Source organism: Zeus faber (assembly GCF_960531495.2).
Source record: "Zeus faber genome assembly, chromosome: 2".
Taxonomy (NCBI): Eukaryota; Metazoa; Chordata; class Actinopteri; order Zeiformes; family Zeidae; genus Zeus; species Zeus faber.
Window position 1 is genome coordinate 36,824,542 of NC_137189.1, and position 19,167 is coordinate 36,843,708.

The following is a 19,167-nucleotide window of genomic DNA, read 5'->3' on the forward strand; positions in this document are numbered from 1 at the left end:
AACAACAACAACAACAACAAAACACTTTTGAATAACGATTACGGTTAACCAATCACAGCAGACCGATACCAAATCGGATAATAAAGATATCGTTCCTTGCAGGGTGCCGGTCCCGCCATCTCCACCCCGTGGTAAGGGGGAAGGGGATTGGCGCAGACGGCGTGAGGTAGAAGTGCGACGCGCGCCGACGCTCCGAATTTTGCACCGACCGAGCGCCAGTTGCGCACTGTGCGCGTCGACACGCGTGTGCGCTCAAAAGGGGGACGCGCCGTTCCGTCGCGCCGCCACCAAGCCACGAGATTCCACAGCTGAGTGATCCAGTGGATCCAGATCCCCCCCCCCCCCCGCCCCGCCCCCCCCCCCACCCCCACACCACCCTCAGCACCACCCTCCGCACCACCAACAGCAGGTGATTCATACAATACGCGGAGAGAGAGGGAGAGAGAGAGAGAGAGAGGAAGCGAGAGAGAGAGAGGGAGAGAGAGAGAGAGGGAGGGAGAGAGAGAGAGAGAGAACCAATGGATTACTGATTGGATTTGTCCAACCCCAAAAAAGAAGGAAAGAACCCTCCTCGAGTCGACGCTCCTCTCCTTCTTTTTCTGCTCTCTCTCAGTTTTCTTTATTATTCTTATTATTATTATTATTATTATTTATTTATTCTTATTATTATTTATTTTCATTTTTTTTTTTTTGCGCGCGCGCGCGTAAACAACGGAGGCGACGGGGAAATGTTGGCTTTGCGCGGAGCCCGACAAATGCGCGTCTTGTCGGCGCTGGTCGTCGGTTCGATTGTCTGTTGCGCCAAAAGGTGAGTGTGCGTCCGTGCGTCCGTGCGTCCGTGCGTGTGTGTGCGTGTGGGGGGGGGGGGGTGGAAGTGATTGATTTAGGGAACACACAATCAACGTTTTATTTAATTTTTTTTTTTTTTTTATTCATCCATTTTCCTTGGTGTGGGTCTCCCCAGCGTCAACGAACCGGGGAACATGTCATTCGTGAAGGAGACGGTGGATAAACTGCTGAAGGGCTACGACATCCGACTCAGACCCGACTTCGGAGGTACGTGTTGTTTATGCTCCGTAGAGGTTCCACGCTTCAGGTCAGGTGTCTGTGTGTGTGTGTGTGTGTGTGTGTGTGTGTGTGTGTGTGTGTGTGTGTGTGTGTGTGTGTGTGTGTGCGTGTGTGTGTGCGTGTACCCCAGTGCATCACTCCGCTGTGTTAACCTCATCCAGGCGCTCCCGTGGCTGTGGGCATGAGCATAGACGTGGCCAGCATAGACATGGTATCCGAAGTCAATATGGTGAGTCAACTCCACTTCCAAAAATAATAACAATAAGAATGATGGTGGTGATGATGATGATGATGTGTTTGTGTTTTGCCTGATGCAAGAAGAAATCATGCACATGTACATCTCCCTCCACACCCCCCAAACCGCCCCCCTCTTTATCTCTCAAGCAAACTATCTTAGTACTATCGGGTTTGCACACTCGCATGATTATGCAAAGCGGGCGGCCAAGACGCAGGACGCCGCGCTGCAACCACGGCGATTATTCTCGATATCGATGATTCGACAATGTCTCGGTGGGATCTGACGAACTGTGCTCTCATGAGGGATGCGGATGTTTTGACCAACAGTCGGAAGTTCGGGAAATTGCGTCAGAATACTGTCATTTGAAAAATGCGGTAGAATACCGTTGCCTTAGAGGCGAGTAAATAATGATGTCATGATGATATGGATATCGTACGGCTCTTGCTCCCAACCCCACTTTGAACAGCGCTAAAAGGGACAGTTGGGGTGTTGGTACCTATAAAGGATCGATGCAACGTTCCTCTCTCCATGCTGATCCCGGAGGAAGCCATGGTTTACACCTGGTTGTACTCTATATATAGGGTATTCCCTTAAACCGTCAAACGGCTGATGGTCAGAGAGGCCAGCATGTCCAAAAACAAACAAAAACAAACAAACGAGAACCCAATGAATATTGATAACCATAGCGCGAGTCCGTCCATTGAATTTCTGATGAACTGAATCAGTGGAGTCATAATTAAAGCTTTTTTTTTTGGTTGACAGTGTTGCTGACCTTTCTGGTTGACTGAATCTTATCTACAGTAGCTAAGTACACCATTTAATTAGGAACCTTCAGTACTTCTGTCCTGAAACCTATTTGCAGCGTTTGAACGCCGTGCGAGGCATGGCCGGTGTTTGCCTTCAGGGGGGAGTCAGAGCTGTGAGTGGACTCGCCAGCAATTAGTGAGCTGGACACCGTTCACCCCTGTGTCTGTACCTGAGCGATCACACGAGCCGTCCCCCATTGCGCCGCCGCCAACAACAACCTTGGCCAAAGCATTAAAGCGCCACTGATCTGGGGATGGATTGAAGGCGGGCGACGGAGCCTCCACGAAATACCACTGCCGTGATTCTAACTTTGACAAACAAAACGAGTGGAATGGATGGAGGTGTCGTGGCGGGTTTCTCTGGAGTCTCCAGTCTCGGGAGAGTTTCACGGGTCATCACCCCCGCCCCCCCACCCCCCCGGCTCGGCTGATTCAAGAATTGATGCTCTTATCAGAAAACGACCTCTGGCGACGACACGCGCGTCCAGGCGGACACCCGCGGCGTTGCTCGATCGCAAAACACCCCTTCCTTTTAAAAGGGGTGGCTGGCGGGTGAATCACCTTCAGTGCGTTGGGTTTATTTTGACGGTTGGAGATGCAGCGGGGGAGGCTAAGAAAGGAAGGGTCCCTCGAGATTCAATCCGTGGCTTCTGGGAGCTAGATGCAAGACCATAAGTCCTGGAATAAAATCCTCCATTTACCTTTGTGTTCTTTTGCATTAACGCTTACGGGAGCTTTGATCCGAAGCGCATTAAAAGGGCGTCGAGGTCCGCGTGTTTCGTCGCCGGGCTGTGCTTCCTCGCCGAGAAACTAATTCTCCCGGTAGTTCCGATGAGCGCCGGGGCTCTAGCAAATTGAGTCAAGGTCGCAAAAGGGGGGCAGAAATTAAAGGCTTTAAGGTTCGGACAATACACTGGTCATTTGGGATGTTGAGAAGGACAGGATGATACGGACGCATGGAGGAATTTGTTGAGGACAAGACGAAATTGCGTGCTGGTGAAAATGGCCCCTCCGTGGCCTCAAGGCTACTGCGACTGCTGAAACAGAACTTCCCAAACGGTGGAATGTCAAAATATTTAGGTCATTCAGTTTTCACACCATCTCTATATGTTCATGCTCACGTTCTATAATTGGTAAATAGCAGAGATATTTAAAAGTTGCAGTGAGTCATCTTTCAGTCGCTCCCTACACAAATTGACCATGAAATGTCAACGCAGTTCGCAAATGCCGCTTGATCAGCGCCGGTCAGTCCACCGCTTCCTCCTTGGCTGCTCAGATTTCGAGCCCTTTAAACCGGCCGGTTGTGTGTGGACTCTGGACTGTGTTTAGATGGAAATGACCCCAGACCCGTCGATTTCTGCTCAGCTCCCATTTCCTGAACTACGCTGCCTAGTATATCCCCAAACGGGTTTAATTTGAGTTTGTGTAAGCATGGACGAACACTCAGCTGGCGAACGACCGGCGTCGCAAGACCCCTCTGCCACTAAGCCTGGTGGAGGAGGAGCAGTTCTCTTTGGCGGCGTTGGTATACTTGTCGTGGCTTCCTTTAGCTCATAGTCCAATGTTACTGATTGCACCTTCCAATTGCCTGCTTTTCCCGTTAATTCCCCTTTTGTGAACCACCAATGGGACTTAAATCCATTGTTTGAAAATGACTGCTCAATGGTCACGCCTTGTTCTACTTCACAACCCAGGACGAGCCGGTACTAAGCATTACTAACCCGGTGAATCCATTGCCAGTGGCAGAGGGGTTAAAGACGGCTCCCAGGGGGCCCAGCCACGCCACTGTGGTCTGGATGTAGAAGTGCCGGCTTTAAGCTGCAGGTAAGTGGATGGTGGACAATGGGTGGCTCCGTCCATGATCTGACTGCGGCATGAAGGCAACACCGTGGCCTTCATGTCCTCTGCTGTAGTTGATTATTTTTTTCCAAGAAGCTCTCTCTTTCTCAAAAGGCTTTTTGACACAATTCTTGTTTAATTGACTCACCGTGAATTTCAAATAATTGCCACGCTGCGGATCGTAAATGTAATTGTTTTCTAACCAAGTAAAAACTTTACAGTCGTGGTCTGTGATTAGGGCTGTGACAATAACCGCATTGCTGCAATACTGCGGTTAGGTGACGTCACTGCGGTATTGAGCTCATTACCCTCATCACCACAAATTATATATATATATTTTGCTGTTGAAAGTTACAGGAGGATATTACATATAAAAACAATAATCATTGTTCAGCCATCATCATTGACTGTCTTTCATGCTACGTTCAACGGCTTCTGGAGAAACTGTTCAATGCGAATATAAACAGGGCACGGCTCTCCGTGCGTGTTCCCCTGATTTATAATTCCTCACTGGAATGTTATCCCTGTGCATTTTTTGTAAACTTCTATCTCTTTTATGATGTTATTGTAATGCACACTGACTGAAAAAAAACAAAGAGAAAAAAGCGCACGCCCCCCCAGTAAACCGCAGTACCGTGTGTATACGTTGCTTTTCACCGCGGTAAGAAAAAACTCATACAGCAAGAGCCCTAGCTGTGATGCCTGTAAGGTAAGGTCGCGCAATCCCAATAATCAACACCCCGTGTTCAAGGTGCACTCACTGAAAGTGGATAATTAACGAGACGAGTAAAAGCCATGGAAACTACGCCAACGTCACCAGACAACCTCCGCAGCCTTCGAAGCAGAGGGGTCCTCCAGCGCCGGTCGTTGGAAGTGAACATTCATTCATTAATTTCCCATAATTTCTATATCTCTTAGGGCAGCAAAGTTGATGTCAACATCGGTACAATGGAGAATCCAATGGCGGTTCATATCGTCAAGCCACTTCAAAATTAAACTCCCTGCGTGATATAAGATGTCGCTCATATCCGGGCGATGCCGTACATTCTCATCAGCGGGCTGTGCAGACGACGGAGCCGAGCGTCACAACAGTGAAATGATCTCTGCTTCACGACCGTTCAAAATCATTGGGGGAAGATAAGCGATGGCGCTGATTTGATCGCCCAGCGCTATATTCATTTAACCGCGGACCTCATACGTTGACCTATTACCTAAAACGTGATAGGTGTGCAAGGAAGATGAGGGGGTTGACCAACCTTGTTAGACTAAGTCTGATTTATGGCCCGGACTGGGAAGGGCGCGCGCATTAAAGGTTAGGCATTGAGTGATGAGGGTTTTAAGGTGAGGGCTGAGGAACGGAGAATGCGCACGAGTCAATATCTGTTCTGCCAATCGCTAGGACGCTGGGACTCGTGCTTTGTGTCTGTGTGTATGTGTGTGTGAGTGTGTGAAGGTCCATTTGTTTAGCGAGAAAAGGGGGAGGAGATCAAGCATCCTCGAGACGTGGGAAATAATTTTGTAGCCCACGGAGCCGCCGTCAATCTTCGGAATCTACGGATTTATTGAGCCGGCCGAGCAAAACGGAAACGGAGGGGTAGCGAGGCGTGGAGGTCGGAGGCGAGCTCCAGAGCGAGGGACGAGGGATTGGACAGGGACGAGGGGGCGCGCGACATCTGTCTCGCACCTGGTCCGAGTCGCCCCCCTTCCCCCGCACCCGCTGCTTCAACCGGGGAGCCCCCGCGCTACGCTACGCTACATAACCGCGCCGAGGCAGATGTCGTGGCGTCTCGGCAAGACGCGCTAATTACCTGTGAGGCTTGTTTTTCTTTTTTCCCCGTGGCTTGCAGGGACCGCCAGCTAAGGATAAACCAAACGAAAAAAATCTAGGGCGACGTCGGACGAAATAGATCATGCGCGAAAAGCGCCGACAATCTTTGGGGATCCGAGATGCGGCCTGGGGGAACGACCAAAAAAAAAAAGATCTTCTACTTTTAGATGTAACGTGTGATCGTCTGGGAAAAGGAGGGTTATTTTTCGGGGAGGGGGGGGTTATTCAACCGCCGTGCCTTTGAAATCCTGAAATCCTGAATTCCACCCTCATCAAAATGATCTTGTGTCGCGACTGTCGCAAGATCATAAGTTGCAAGGCTGCACTAACTCGTGGATTTCAGCTGGGATAGCAGCTCTGCGTTGATCAAAAGGGTCTTCGGTTTTACACTGAAACCGAGACCTATCGGTAAGGATACGCTCGCTCATACATGTTGTTTGTGAAGGGTTTTTTAGGGGTTGACGGGATAGCGGTGTGGCGGGTGGGCGGGGTACGTGCGGGTTATTGATCGTCGTGAAACACTGGAGTAGGCATCAGGTTGGAATCGTATTTTACCATAGGCATGTGGACGCTTGGCAGCGCAGATTTCACCCACCCCCCCCCCCCCCCCGGAATGTGGTTGAGCGCATCTGTGTGCGTTTGGAAGGAATTCAACCACGTCGCCAGCCAATTCCGTGCCACATCGCACGCTCGGCAGGACGAGGCGCTAACCGCCGGCTGGACGGCGAGTTCTCGCTCTTTTCGAAGACGTCCGCGAAGCAACGAGTACCGTGGAAAAGTTCCTCACACGCACCTACGATGTATGCGGCGACTATCCACAGAGTCTGCTCTCCGGATAGTCGCTAGCGAGTCATCCAGCACGCCCACGGCGCCGTGTGGGTGTCGGGCGAGAGAGAGAGAGAGAGAGAGAGAGGGAGTTAGAGAGGGCTGTCATTATGGAGAGGTGAAAAGCTATCTCTCTTTTTTTTTTTTTTTTTGCAATGTTCCTGCTATTTCGCGTTTGTTTTCATTTTCCCTCTCTCTCTCTCTCTCTCTCTCTCTCTCTCTCTTTCTCTCTCTCTCCCTACAGCTTTCAAAGAGATGCTCATGCACGCAGGTTTATAAACCCTCCTCGGGCCGGCGTTCGGAGTGCTTTCTTTCCCTCCGTGTCGGCTCTGTCGTTACGATCAGAATCTGCCTCCGTTGAGTTTGTTGCGCCAGGTGCACTCATGTGGGCCGGGACTGCGTCGTGGTGAGGATTGGTGCCTATCTAGTTCAAGTTCAAGAGGTTATGCTTATTGTGCGTAATCACTGGGTGTCATGACATTTCACTGCATATACTATGTATGACCGTAGGGACGATTAGCTTTAAAAAGAAAAAGTTAATGAAAAGCTTGACAGTCTGAGAAAAATATAATATAATACAATTTAATAGAATATAAAATATAAAAAGAAAATTTGAATACAAAGCTTGACAGTCTGAGAAAGAAATTTATGAACAATAAAATAAAATAAAACTGAAAGTAAAGTAAAAATATTTATATATATATATCAATATAAGAAATAAAATTAAAAAAAATGGCAAATATACACAACTATCCCCCAAATTGAAATTTTAAACAGAAATAGTCAAATACTAAACTATAAAAATATACAAATGCACAGGAAAGGTTATTGGTTCTGGGTATTGATGATAATGATGAAGATGTATTTATGAGGTTTGTTAGGCGTTAGTGCATGTGCATCAGCTTGCACGTCGTACCGTTATCGACATTTGCAACATGGAACAAATTAGATGTTGAGTGTCGTTTGGAAATACACGACCCCCCGCCGCCCCGCTGCCCCGCCCCACCCTGCCCAAGGTGACAAACATCCATGTGCTCTTACATTATGAAGTACGTCTCGCAGTCAGACGTCCCAGATGTGTAACTATGGCGTCCTTGCCATCCCGGTATAGATCTCTCGGCCGTGAGGAGTTTTCCACTGTGATGTGAGTAGGGGCTGAATTTACCCCCATATCTTTTATCCCGCATCCGGCTTCCTGACTGATGGAATGTAATTGGCCCCGGGAGGGAGAGCGAGACAACGAGAGAGCGATAGAGTGAGAGAGCCATAGGATGCATGACGATGGCTGAGATTAGGAAGGAACGGCGCCGGGCACCAGGTAGCCACTTACAGGGAAGGCCCCTTCCACAGTACGTACCCCGTTCCGATGCCACTCACTTTTTGGAACGTAACGGCATCAGGATGGAGTGGATTTCAGTTGGTTTTGCGCCTGTATGTACACCCTGTAGGACATGGGCTGCATTGCTTTACCCTGGGAATTTAGGAAAAACTTCAAAAACTTCCTTCTCAGACCTTTTGTAAGACCTGGAAACCCAAACCTTGTCGCTCCCAGTGAGGGGGTGGTTAATAAAGTTATAAACTACTCAGTGATTTTTGTTTATCACTGAGATTACTGTAAAATATCATATATTGGGCTCGGATTAGTGGTTAGTGGGAGTTTTTGAACATTAAAAAATCAGACTTTTTAGTGACCATATCACTCCGGTGATACGCGCAGAAGTAACTAAGACACACGCAGAACGCTGTCATACAGAAGTAAACATGGCAGGCAGATGCACCGTTGTCGAGTACCGTCGTGCACCGTTGTGGTTGTCGGGCGGCACACGCACACACACACACACACAAAAACACACACACACACACACACATACACACACACACACACACACACACACACACACACACACACACACACACACACACACTGGTGCGGAATTCCGAGTTTATTCTCGAAACGCAGGGCACTTTTTTGCATCCCTGGTCCGTGAACATTTTGTGCGCTGCGATCCATGGTAATAAAAAGGTTGGGAACCCCTGCTCTACAGTGACGTAAAAGTCACATGAGTTCCGATTTGACTGTTCAGACTGATGTCACATTGCAAAAAATCTGACCTGCATCCGATTTAGGACCACATATGGGGTGGCCCAAATCCGAATTGAAAAGATCACATTCCATGTGATTTGTGCTGTTCACACTGTTACGAAGACATAAACAGATCTGAGTCACATATGAGCAAAAAATTTGGGGTTTGGGCAACTTTGGCCTGCAATGTGAACGTAGCTTAAAAGTGTCTGATTGGCGTGAGACTCTTTACCTAGTAGCATAGTGCTATTAGCTAGCATTGGGCTACATTTTAGCCTAGTACTACTGCTGTAGTAAGCATAGTGCTCCTCCATGTTAACTCACTCTGTGGATGTGATGTGTGCAGAGGTTTTTATTCCATGTTTTTTTTTGCTTGTTTTTTAATCTCCACCTTCTTCTTATGCCTTTCTGCTGCAGACACTTAATGACATTTTTATTGTCATCGTATCATGTCGGACTAGCCCACATACCTTTCATCGTGAATTGAGCTGGAATTGTCCACTGTCTTTCGGGCCAGTTTGGACGCTCCCTGCCCGCGTTTCCCTTTTTCAGCAGCCGCGCCCGGACCGCCCCGCCCCCCGAGAGGCCTCATTTAATCAAAGCTAAACAGCTTGGACCTTTGTAGTCCCCCCCCCCCCCCCCCCCCCCACAGGACACCACAAACATTCCATCGCTCTCTTCGTTTCTTCTCATTTGGTCGGGCTCCAGTCGGGCTTCTGTTGCCGTTGCCGCGCCCGTTTGCTGTGATTTATTTATCAAGACGCAAATCAGTTATGTTCTGTTTCGTTTTTCTCTTTCCCTCTCCATCCCTCCATCTCCCCCCCCACCTGCCCCTCCTTCGGTTATAAGGCGATACATCATTCGATTCCAAGTGTTCGAGGAAATTATTGTATGTATTGAAGTCAGGAAGGCCTGATTTGTGACTGAAAGGTAGCTCTGTGGTAGGGTGAGAGAGAAAGCGAGAGAGGGTGTGTGTGTGTGTGTGTTGGTGTGTGCGTGTGTGTGTGTGCGTGTGTGTGCGTGTGTGTGTGTGCGTATGCGTGTGCGTGTGTGTGTTGATATATGCCGCCGCGGGGCCGATTCCCCGCCTCCTCCTCACCCACATCCCCCGGGGGGGAAAACGCTCCCGAAATGACATTGAAGTGACTCAAATTGCTTTACTGCACTGGGTTCATGGGCAGCGCACGGCAGTCACACATCCTGTTATCAGTTTGTTTGTTTCTTCTGCTTCTGTCCAATAGTATCTGTTTCCAAAGGTTAGTGCAGATTCAGGTTGCTTTTCAGGAGAGTACATAGTTGACAGTGGATGAAGAGCAGCATGTGCTGGATACAGGGAACATGACAGAGAGAGAGAGAGAGAGAGAGAGAGAGAGAGAGAGAAAGAATGACAGAGATTTTATTTTTAAAATTCATATTGTTGAACAACCATCTAAAACACGTTGCTTAGCGTTTTGAGTATGAATAAGAGAAATAAGAGAAAGTGAGAACATGCACAACAGAATAAATAACCACAAACTACATGAGAGAAACAAAGACGTAATGGGCAGGATTATTGATGATAATAGAAGTAAATGGATAAAAGAAAAAAACAAATACATTAGTTGCAACAATAGTGATAGCAATCAAAAATTGATAAAAGTATGAAAAGGGAACAACTGTAGGAATAAATAGGTATATAAATAAATAAAAAGAGCATTTGAAAAACAATAAACTGTAAGAATAAATATATATAAAATAAATCAAATATGAAAATTAAAATGTATGAAAAGGGTAAACTACAAAAATAAAGAGAGCCCTGTTCCTGGATCTGGTTCTTCCTAATTTTCCATATAGATAACTTCGCAACGCCAAAAAAAAAGAATTTTCAGAACTTGGACCTGCTTTCTGTTTGCTGCATACCTGGGTTCCAAAAATAGAGAACCGCTGTGAAAAAAAACCTAGCCCCTGACGCCATCCCTGCAGCAACCTAAACATCCCTGCTAGCGTAGCACACCACAAGAAAAGGTACTCCACAGTCTCTCCATCATGGCAGAACGGACAGCCCTCCCCTCAACCCAGTTCCGGGTTGAGGGGAATAGCCTGTTGGTGGCTATTATCCTGTGCACCACCCTCCACTGGAGATCCCCCGTCCTTTTATCAATTGGGGGCTTGTATGTGGAACGCCAGCTGCCCCAGGGGGGAGAGTCCAGTCCAAAGGAGTCGGTCCACCTGGAGACCCTCACCCCTCTGAGAGAGCGCAGCTGTAGCACCTTGGTGCAGGTGTGGTAGGCTGCTCTCCTCCTCACTGTCTCAAAGCGGCCCAGCTGCGGAGTTGTGAAGGACAGGAGTTGCCCTCTCTCTCACGGTCTCGCCTGCTGTGGAGGGGTGGGCAGAAGAGAGGGGGCAACTCCTGTCCTTCACAACATGTACTTGTCCATGATGGTCCTGTCATGGATGCTGTAGGCCTGGTCTCGGTGTACCACTAGCCCCAGGTGTTCTCTGAGCCTGTTGGCCAGCACTTTAGAGAGCACCTTGTAGTTGGCACAGAGGAGGGCTACAGGCCTTCAGTTTTTTGAGGAGCGCCAGGTCTCCCTTCTTGGGCGGCGGAGACAGAGGGCACGAGGACAGGAGCCTGGCAGGGAGCCCCTCCCCACGCATTCCAGCCGGACGTCCAGGAGGTCTTCCCGCAGGCAGCTCCAGAAGTGTCTGAGAAACTCAACAGGAAGCCCGTCCACTCCTGGCGCCTTGCCCCGTCCCATCTGCCCCACTACAGCGGTGAGTTCCTCCGGGGTGATCGGAGCATCCAGGGTGACCTGCTCCTCCTCTCTCAGCTGAGGCGGCCCCTGAAGAAGCTGTGAGGTGGATTCCTCCTGGCAGTCCTCCACCATGTAGAGGGCAGCGTAGAACACCACCGCCAGCCTCCTCATCTCAGTCGGGTCGGTGGTCACCATTTCATTGGGCAGACAGAGGGAAACCATCAGCTTCCTCTGGGCCGCAGTCCTCTCCAAATGAAAGAAAAAATTGCTGGGAGCATCTATATCATTAAAAGGCATAAAACGAGCCCTGCCTAGAGCCCCCTTCACTGTCTGGCGTAAAAATAAACATAACTGCTGGTTTTTGGTCTGTAATAGTAAACTCCCGTCTGTGCTGCTGTTGGTTATAAGGTTGTCTTCTATATTCTTTTTATCTCGGTCTCCAGGGTGCTTAGCGCCACCCTGGTGCAAGACAAGGGGCATGGCAAACTGAACTGGGTGAGGAGCGCAGACAGAGTGGTGGTGGACTGGAGGTGGGGTTCTTCATCAGTCCTGTCCACAATAAAATCCACAGTTCAGTTCCCCTGCTAAAATATAGTGCTTCCTGGTGTCCTACTGCTCTAAAACAGCCCTGAGACTGTTGAATAAAGCCACCCACTCTGTGCCCTAGTTCGATGCATAAATGTTGATAGAACAGAACACGCCTCCAGTTCTGCCCTAACCGTCAGTGCTCTCCTCACCACTACCTCCACTGTGGACAATACTGTCACCTGCAAACTAGGAGAAAATAAAATGGCTACCCTGTACTAAAATTTGTCCCACGACTGAGACAGTGCTGGCCCTTCCACCCCAGACCCCAGTCCACCTGGTTATCTCCGTCACTGTGCGTCTCCTGGAGGAACAGAATATCCAACTTTTTTTGTGGTGACATCTCAAAACCTAAAGCCCTCTTCTGTTTATCCCGGCCACCGTTAATGTTGAAGGACCCAAAATTAAAGTACTCCTAAGCAAGAGGAAAATGAAAAACAGTAGATGAAAATCCATAACAGAGACATCGCAATGACTAGTACCTTCCCCCGTGTGTGACGTGTTTTTTCTTTTCGTCCAGCTGCTCTACTCCAACCCTCCTTTGCAGTACAGCTACAGTTCTTATGAACTTATTGGTGTCCAGAAAGAAATCCTTCTCCTTAACAGACTGCCCATATGTCTCATCCACAAAATAAATGATCTCCTCCAGAGAGTAGAAGTTTTCATTTGGACAGTCTCTAGAGAGGCTCGGCTCGGGCGAGGGGGGGGCTCTGCGCCAGCGAGAGAGGTGGATCCCTGGTCGGGGGACCAACCTGCTCTCTTGTTTAAAGGAGCTTTATACAAGACTCTCCACACTGGCCTGTACCCAGGTACTTTCTCCACACTATGTCGCGCCTTCTATTTAAGTTATTTTTGTTTCAGACTTTGACACAGTGTTTGTAATGTATTTTGCCTTTCACCATATACAAATCTATTTCTTTTGTCGTTTTAAAACCGTCTGTGGTCTCTTTAAAACCTTCTAAAACAGGGCCAAAACCATGTTCTGGAAAAGGGTAAGTTGGGAAGTTCTGTTCTGTTGCCGTAGTCCCTTGGCATCGCCAGCTCATCCTCTGAAAGTCTTTAAATCCACATGTTTAGAATGTCCCTTGTGTGCCGTGTGGATCGAAGATTTAACTGCTGCCTGGGTGTTGTAGAGTCCTGGTCCTGCTTAATCCATTATGTGGCGTGGCATGATGTTCCCGGTGTAAACCAGTCTCTGGGAAAGTCCTGGTGTATGGTTATCCTCGACATCAAACCTGGCGCCATGGATCAGAGGCTCCTCAAGGAGTGCAGGGAAAATGCAGGTCCCAACCTTTTCCATTTAGAAAGAGACCATGTTTTCAAAAGACTCAAAAAGGAGGTAAAACGGCTATTTCAAAGGACCTAAAATCAGTTAAAAACACATTGAAATCCAGCCCTAGCCCACCTATCCTTCTTGAAATGGTGCTTGTTATCTGCCTCCACGCTACATCATTAGTGCCGGTGAGGTAGCGCTGAATGAATTGCAGCCGAAAAGTTGCAATCGTGCTGTTCAAGTGGAACAGCCCCTGTCCTCCTTCCTTTTTTGGTAAAAATAAGACACTCTGATATACCCAGTGCAGTATTTCCCCCAAGAAATGAACCGTTAGACATTGAATTTTCCTAATCAGACCTGCAGGCGGCTCCAGACAGCCTACCCTGTGCCACAGTACAGAGGCCACCGGGTTGTTGATGATTAAAACCCTACCTCTAGAAGACATTTTGGGGAGTAGACACTTCCACTTGGCCAACCTCTCCTCTACTTTCTCTGTCACTCCTTCCCAGTTTCTCTTCGTTGTCTGTTGATTTCCAAGAAAAACTCCTAAATATTTAAAACCAGTCCTACTCCAACTGAGACCTCCTGGTAGTTTAGGAGGTCCAGTGGGCCAGCTCCCAACAGCTAGCACATTACTTTTCTCCCAATTTACCTTTGCAGCTGAAATAGTTCCAAATTCTTTTACTATTTTTACCACTTTTGCAATGTCCTCTCTTTTGTTTGTAAAGACAATGATATGATGTCAGTATAGGTCGATAAAACATATTTCATGCTAAAATCTGGTAAAAGCAGTCCTTTTCAAACATCAGATCTTTTGTAACATGGGTTCAATGGAAAGTGAGTACAACATACCTGATAACGAGCAACCCTGACAGAACACCCTGTGCACATTAAAAGGCCGACTTAGACCCCCATTGATCTTCAGTACACACTCAATGCCCTGATACAAAACCTTGATCTTTGCAGTGAGACCTTGGCTCAGACCAAACCTTTCCAAAATTTTCCATAAGTATTGATGCTCAACGCTATCAAACGCCTTGAGCTGGTCCAAGGACATGAGACCAGTAGCTAGCTAAATCAATGAACCAGAGACGTCCAAACTGTCCCAAATCAATGAAATATTGTCTAGGATGGACCGACCAGGCACGCAGTACGTCTGATCCTGATGAATGAGCTCTGCCATGACCTTCCTCAGTCAGTTTGCCAGCGCCTTATAGTCCATACAGAGCAGAGATACTGGTCTCCAGGTCTTTATGTCTTGGAGGTTGCCTCTTTTTTTGGTGAAAGGGTTAAAACCGCCTTCCTGCAGCTCAGAGGTAAAACCATTCAATAAAGCTTTCATTAAAAAACATTTAAAAGATCTTTGTTTAATTCCTCCCAAAAGTAAAAAAAAAACAAAAAAAACTGCAGGAAGCCCATCTACAGTATGCCCCGGGCCTTGCCCACCTCCATGCTCTGAAGAGTGATGTGCAGCACAGTGGCCCCTCCACCATGTTGGTCCTCTCAGAGACCTGGGGCACGTTGCTGCAGAATGAGTTAAACAACTCTTCGTCCTCCACATGTTCACTGCTGTACAGCTCAGTATGGAACTGCACAGCCCTGCCACGTATCTCCACTGGCAGAGTCCACTGGCAGAGTACGACGTCTGGATGAGTCCGCTTTGTCCTTTCGTCTTCTCTAAACTGAAGAAGAACTTGGAAGGTTTGCCCATTAACTTCTCGGACGGAAAACGTGATGCGCCCCCCTGTGGACGCCCCCCCCCCAAGCAGGTCCACGAGCACATATTTTGTTAGATTTTGGATTTTAACATGTCCTCCATCTCCTGTGGACGCTATTAAACCCTGCAGTTCCACCGCCTCGGTCTCTGGATACTTTATAGACCTGGTGACGTCTCGTGTGGCATTGAGGGTGGACCGCTGACAGAGTTGCTTCAGCTCTACTTTTCCACACTCCCACCGTTGTCTGAGAGAGGTAAAATCCTGCTTTGGGAGAGAGGGAAAGAGGGAGAAATGACGGGGTGGAGGAAAGAGAGGGGTACGGGGAGAGAGAGACAGACAGAGAGCGAGAGAGACAGAGAGAGAGCGAGAGAGAGACAAAAAACAAGAGAAAGAGTGGCAGGGAGAGAGAGGGCGATCAGCAAAAGTGAGAGAGAGCAAGGTCAGGAGAGAGATGGGGGAGAGACAGATAGGGAGGGGGATAAAGAAAAGGAGAGTGGGAAAGAGGGTTACAGAGAGAGAGAAAACAGGAGAAAGATTGGCAGGGAGAGAGAGAGAGAGAGAGATCAGGAAAAGTGAGAGAGAGAAAGATCAGGAGAGAGGAGAAAGATGGGGGAGAGACAGATGGGGAGGGAGAGAAAGAAAAGGAGAGAGGGAAAGGGGAGGGCTGAGACAGAAAGAGAGGGGGGGGGAGTGAGGGAGGGAGAGAGAAATAGGGAGAGAGAGAGAGAGGACAGGGAGAGGTAAAGGGGGAGAGAGGCATTGAGAATGGTGATGAAAAGTTGGATTCCACTCTTTTTGTGTGTTAGGGATTCGACTTTTTCGTTCAAAAGATTTGTTGGTTGGCGGTGTCGCCTTGCTGCTCGAAGAAACAGACATATATATATATATATATATATATATATATATATATATATGGCATATATATATATATATATATATATATATATATATATATATATATATATATATATGCCATTACTGTGCAATAGTCCTCTTGGAATAATAGAAAAAAATTCACTATAGTCTCACAATAATCTCACAATTTGAGCACATTTGTCAGGTCACGCACAGAAACCATAATATTTCCATATATGCAACTTTCAGTTCCTATACTCATCAATGGTATTAAAAATACTTGGTCAGCCATGTTGTTTGGGGGCTGTGAGCTTCCGAAGCTGCAAGGCGGCAGCTTCCACCGTACACATCCCCCGACTCCACACCGGCCAAGCCTGCCCTCTCACGCTGCGTTGGCAATCTGGATCCTGTGTTTGGATATGGTCTTTCCTGTCCGTCCACTCTGCCAAGCGCCTTTCTAACCAAACACAATATCAGGTTGTTGTTTTTCTTTCTTTTTTTTTGGACAAAAACAAACCATTGGGCAAAACAAACTCCTTCTGTTCAAAAGAGCTAACGAGGAAATTAGTCCCCTTCTATTTACGCCTGAACATGGGATCTGTGTAAAGCCTATGTTTTGCGAATCCACGGTTGAATAGAGATGAATAAAGATAAATAAAGTAAACATATAATCGTCCGGTATAATCAATTGGGTTTGACAGGACATGTGGATGTGGATGGATGTAAAATCATTTAAATGATATTATTGGATTGGATCGTGCTCCGGCGGTGTTTATTGTGGATAAAAAAATAAAAATGAATGATAAAAAATAAAAATAAACAAAATAAGAATGATAATAATAATAATAATAATAATGATAATAATAATAATAATTTTTATTATTATCATTATTATTATTATTATTATCATTATTATTATTATTATTAGTAGTAGTAGTAGTAGTATTATTAGTATTATTATTAGTATTATTATGGAAAACTGATAAATATAACCATAGACAGTTTTGGGAAAGAAAAATCAAAAATACAAAAAAACCAACTGAATCCGTTGGTCGAGATCTTGTGAAAAAACCTTGTCTCAAAGCATTAACAGGAGGTATAAATAGAAAACTGCGCTGTGTGAAGTTGCAGCTTCAAAAAACGTCTCATGCCGGTGAGTTATTCCACCTTTTGACAACTTTTTTCCATCTCACCTAACGACGTCTGAAAAAAAAAAAAAAAATTCTAATTCTGACGCCGTGGACGCGGATGTAACACCTGGAGCGTTTTTTTCCGAGCCCAAATCATCATCCAGTGGGGAACAAAACAACACAGAGAAATAAACAAAGCGCTTTGGTCGGATAAAGACAACGTTTCCGCAAGCGGAACAAAAACATCTCGGTTTAAAACAACAACGAAAAAACAGGGTCACATTCCAGTGCAGCGCTTTTGATCACTGCTTTTCGTTTTTATGTGTGTGTGTGTGTGTGTGCGTGCGTGCGTGCGTGTGTGTGTGCGTTTTCGGGTTTGGTGTAAAACCTGGTGTGAAGGAGAGATTCTGCCCCACCGACCGTCATCTGGTGCTTTCTCGCCAAACGCCAGCTTGGCGTGGCCTGGTTCTATTTCCACACCACAGTGGGAGGACTGGAGATCATGGCATGGCCCCGGGAGGAAGGGAGGGGTGGGGGCAGAGCGAGAGGGAGCAGAGAGAAAGAGAGAGAGAGAGAGAGAGAGGGAGGGGGCAGAGAGAGGGGGGTGGCAGAGGGTGAGAGGGAGGGAGGGAAAGAAGGAAGAGGGAGAGAGAGAAAGAGGGAACAGAGAGAGAGAGACTGAGTTTGGGAGGGAGGGGGAGCTAGGGGAGAGCGAGAGAAGAAGGGAGGCAGAGAGAGAGAGAGAGAGAAGGGGTGAGTGGGGAGTCCGAGAGAAAGGGGGGAGGGGGAGAGAGAAAATGGGAGAGAGGAAAAGGAGGGTGAGAGAAAAAGGGGGAGAAACCAACTAAGGGTGAGACAGACATCGGGGGTGAGGGAGTGAAAATGGGGAGAGAGAGGGAAAGAGAGGGGTACAGGGAGAGGGAGAGAGGAGGGGTTAGGGAGAGCGAGAGAAAGAGAGAGAGGAGCGAGTGAGCGAGCGAGACAAAACAAGGTAAGAGACAGAAAGACGAGACACGTCGCCAAAGACGTAGAGAGAGAGCGAGAGAGAGGGGGGGGGACAAAGGGAGGGAACGAAGGAAGAGAAGAGAGAGAAAGAGGCTGAGATATGAACTCCAGGGGAAAACGATGAGAGAGAGAGAGAGAGAGAGAGGGAGAGAAAGAGAGAGAGAGGGAGGGAGGGAGGGAGCTGGAAGGTCTGGTAAGGGGATTATGTGGTGTGGAAAGATGGAGGGAGGGGACGGGCTCTGAGTGGGGCTCTGGTTGGTTCGCTCGCCACCAACCCCCGCCACGCTTACGCTCCGCTACGGCCAAGCGGCCCCTTCAGCAGGCGAGCAAACAAACAGGGTTGAGTACGAAAAGATGCTCGAGCTTCAATTCAGACACGTCGCCGTCTCCCCCGGATTTTGCACGGCTCTCGGGACGGACCAGCGCTACCGCCCGCCCCTAGTCCGGAGCTTCTTGCCCACCGGGAAGTATCCAGTCCTCCCTATTATGTCCGGCCGCATTCCGGGACCTATGCCAGGTGAAACCAACGCAGGTGCCTGATTTCCACCTGGGGAATGGGAACGGCCACCACCGGGTCCCAACGTGGGACCTGCGTGGGAAAAATTTCCAAAGTCCCAGAACGATGCTCAGGCTGCTGGCTGATGATGACTGTGAAATATCGCAATGTTCCTTGAGGAGTACCTCAAGAACGGTGGTTTGCGTTCGAGAACGGTCTATGAGGTTCAGAAAAACGCGCCACTTTAGGTTTAACAATATCGTAATATGACAGTAACCAGATGATGATACGTCGTGTCAAATCACGATATCAATATTATCACGATATATCACCAACATGAGAAACAACTAATCCGTTAGATGAGAGAGGATGAAAAGATCATACAGTAATACTAAACTAAAGATAATCATCTACCCTCTCCCCAAAAAGAAAATGATAAATTGAGATATAATGTACTGTATAATAAATTCCGTGTGAAGTCGTGACTCCAGCACGTCGTTTCTTCTTACGCCTTTTCACAATGTTCCATCTCACCTGAGGCACCTGTCAAGGGGTGGGATATATTAGGCAGCAAGTGAACAGTCAGTTGTTGAAGGTGATGTTTTGGAAGCAGGAAAAATGGGCAAGCGTAAGGATCTGAGCCACTTTGACAAGGACCAAATTGTGATGGCTAGACGACTGCG

General features: G+C 47.7%; 1 protein-coding gene across 1 annotated transcript in view; it reads left to right on the plus strand.

The window, feature by feature from the left end:
• LOC307227460 (gamma-aminobutyric acid receptor subunit beta-3-like) overlaps nt 1–19,167 on the plus strand; it is a gene marked incomplete at its 3' end in the record, with an annotated part of 99,998 nt that overhangs the window by 45,772 nt on the left and 35,059 nt on the right. The window contains exons 3-4 of the mRNA XM_079996785.1: nt 965–1,056; nt 1,230–1,297. Of these exons, the coding sequence (XP_079852911.1) occupies nt 965–1,056; nt 1,230–1,297 (160 nt within the window). The remainder of the gene's footprint in view (nt 1–964; nt 1,057–1,229; nt 1,298–19,167) is intronic.